Genomic DNA, 1831 nt, shown 5'->3' with positions numbered 1-1831 from the left:
CAGGTCCTCCAGGTTCCCCTGGTCCTCCAGGTTCCCCTGGTCCTCCTGGTCCTCCAGGTCCCCCTGGTCCTCCTGATCCTCTAGGTTCCCCTGGTCCTCCAGGTCCTCCTGATCCTCTAGGTCCTCCTGGTCCTCCAGGTCCTCTTACGGCTCCTCTCTCCCCGTCTCCTGCAGAAAGTCTACGTCCAGCAGCGGAGCAGCAGCATCTTCTTCGTGGCCGACCGGAATCGGACCCTGAGTTCCTGTAAAAGTGAGTGAGACCAGTTCATTTAGCAGAAAGCGGTTTTCCCATCGTGGTTCTGACCCGACCGGACCTTCTGTCTGCAGAGGACCTGGACCGCTTAAAGAAGGAGCTGCAGGAGCTGTGAGGCGGAGGCGGCCATGTGCGGCATCTTCTGTGCGCTGAGCCCACCGGCGACCCGGATCCAGGAGGACGCCGAGTTGCGGGACTTCCTGCGGAGCAGAGGGCCGGACTCTAGTCAGGACCTGACGGTCTGCGGGTCCGACCCGGGGTACCGCTGCTTCTTCTCGGCCCACGTTCTCCACATGAGGGGCCTCCTGACCCCTCAGCCGCTGCGGGACGGTGCCGGGAACGTCCTGCTGTGGAACGGGGAGGTGTTCGCAGGCCTGGAGGCGGAGCCTGAGGAGAACGACACTGCCGCCGTTTCTGGGAGGCTGGAGTCCTGTAGAACCGCTGCAGAGGTCCTGTCGGTTCTGGCCGAGGTCCGCGGGCCGTGGGCCTTCGTCTACCACCAGAGGGAGCAGAACTTCCTGTGGTTCGGCAGAGACTTCCTGGGTCGGCGCAGCTTGCTGTGGAGAAGCACTTCCGGGTCGCTGGTTCTGAGCTCGGTGGCGGCTCAGCCCACCGGGTCGGACGGGGACTGGAGGGAAGTCCCGGCAGCCGGAGTGTTCCGGGTGGATCTGGAGGAGTTCGGACGGACCGGTTCCCTCTCAGTGGAGGCGTTTCCCTGGGACGGCGCCGCCGCCGCCGAGCCCGGATCCTCTCCCAGCGACTGCCAGGTGGTTCTGAACAGGGACGGCCTGCTCCTCCCCTCGCCGGTCGCTCCTTTAAATCTATCCCTCCCTCCCCCCTCGGGTCGCTCGGAACCACCTCCAGAATCCCGCCTCTCACCTCCCCCCTCGGGTCGCTCGGAACCACCTCCAGAATCCCGCCTCTCAGCCTGGGAGGACCTGCTGGCTGAGGCGGAGTGGCGGCGCGATGAGGCGGAGCGTCTGATCCACGTTCTGAACGAGGCTGTGAGGAGGCGGGTCCAGCTGGCGCCGCCCAGACCCGCCGGTTCCGCCTCCGTGGCCGTCCTCTTCTCCGGAGGCGTGGATTCCATGATCCTGGCCGCCTTGGCGGACCGCCATGTTCCATCCCATCAGCCCATCGATCTGCTCAACGTGGCGTTCCAGCGCCGGGAACCTAAACCGCAGAAGAAGAAGCTCCAGCAGGCGGCCGGCGCGCGGACATCAGACCCGTTCGACGCTCCCGACAGACTCACAGGAAGGGCGGGTCTGGAGGAGCTGCGGAGCCTCAGCCCAGACAGGAAGTGGAACTTTGTGGAGATCAATGTGACGCTGGAGGAGCTGCAGGAAGCGCGGCGCCGGCGGATCCGTCACCTGCTGCACCCTTTGGACACGGTGCTGGACGACAGCATCGGCTGCGCCGTGTGGTTCGCCGCCAGGGGGGCGGGGCTGGTCCTGGAGGACGGCGCTCCGAGGGCCTTCACCTCCTCCGCTAAGGTGAGCAGGTGGAGCAGATTAACGATGATTTCATCTGAAAGACAAAAGTTTCCATTGATTTAGTTTTTTAACTTTTTGGAATCTT

At 64.4% G+C, this 1831-nt stretch overlaps 1 protein-coding gene across 1 annotated transcript in view; it reads left to right on the top strand.

The window, feature by feature from the left end:
• The first annotated feature begins 171 nt into the window (after positions 1-171).
• The window catches only part of asnsd1 (asparagine synthetase domain containing 1), a 5314-nt gene continuing 3654 nt past the window's right edge, over positions 172-1831 (top strand). Inside the window, exons 1-2 of the mRNA XM_015402351.1 lie at positions 172-250; positions 328-1746. Coding sequence (XP_015257837.1) covers positions 382-1746 — 1365 coding nt within the window. The 5' untranslated portion in view covers positions 172-250; positions 328-381. The remainder of the gene's footprint in view (positions 251-327; positions 1747-1831) is intronic.

This window comes from Cyprinodon variegatus, unplaced genomic scaffold (genome assembly GCF_000732505.1).
Source record: "Cyprinodon variegatus isolate N-32 unplaced genomic scaffold, C_variegatus-1.0 Scaffold1338, whole genome shotgun sequence".
Lineage (NCBI taxonomy): Eukaryota > Metazoa > Chordata > Actinopteri > Cyprinodontiformes > Cyprinodontidae > Cyprinodon > Cyprinodon variegatus.
The sequence above is the reverse complement of the archived record's forward strand: the minus strand, read 5'-3'. Positions and strand labels throughout refer to the sequence as shown.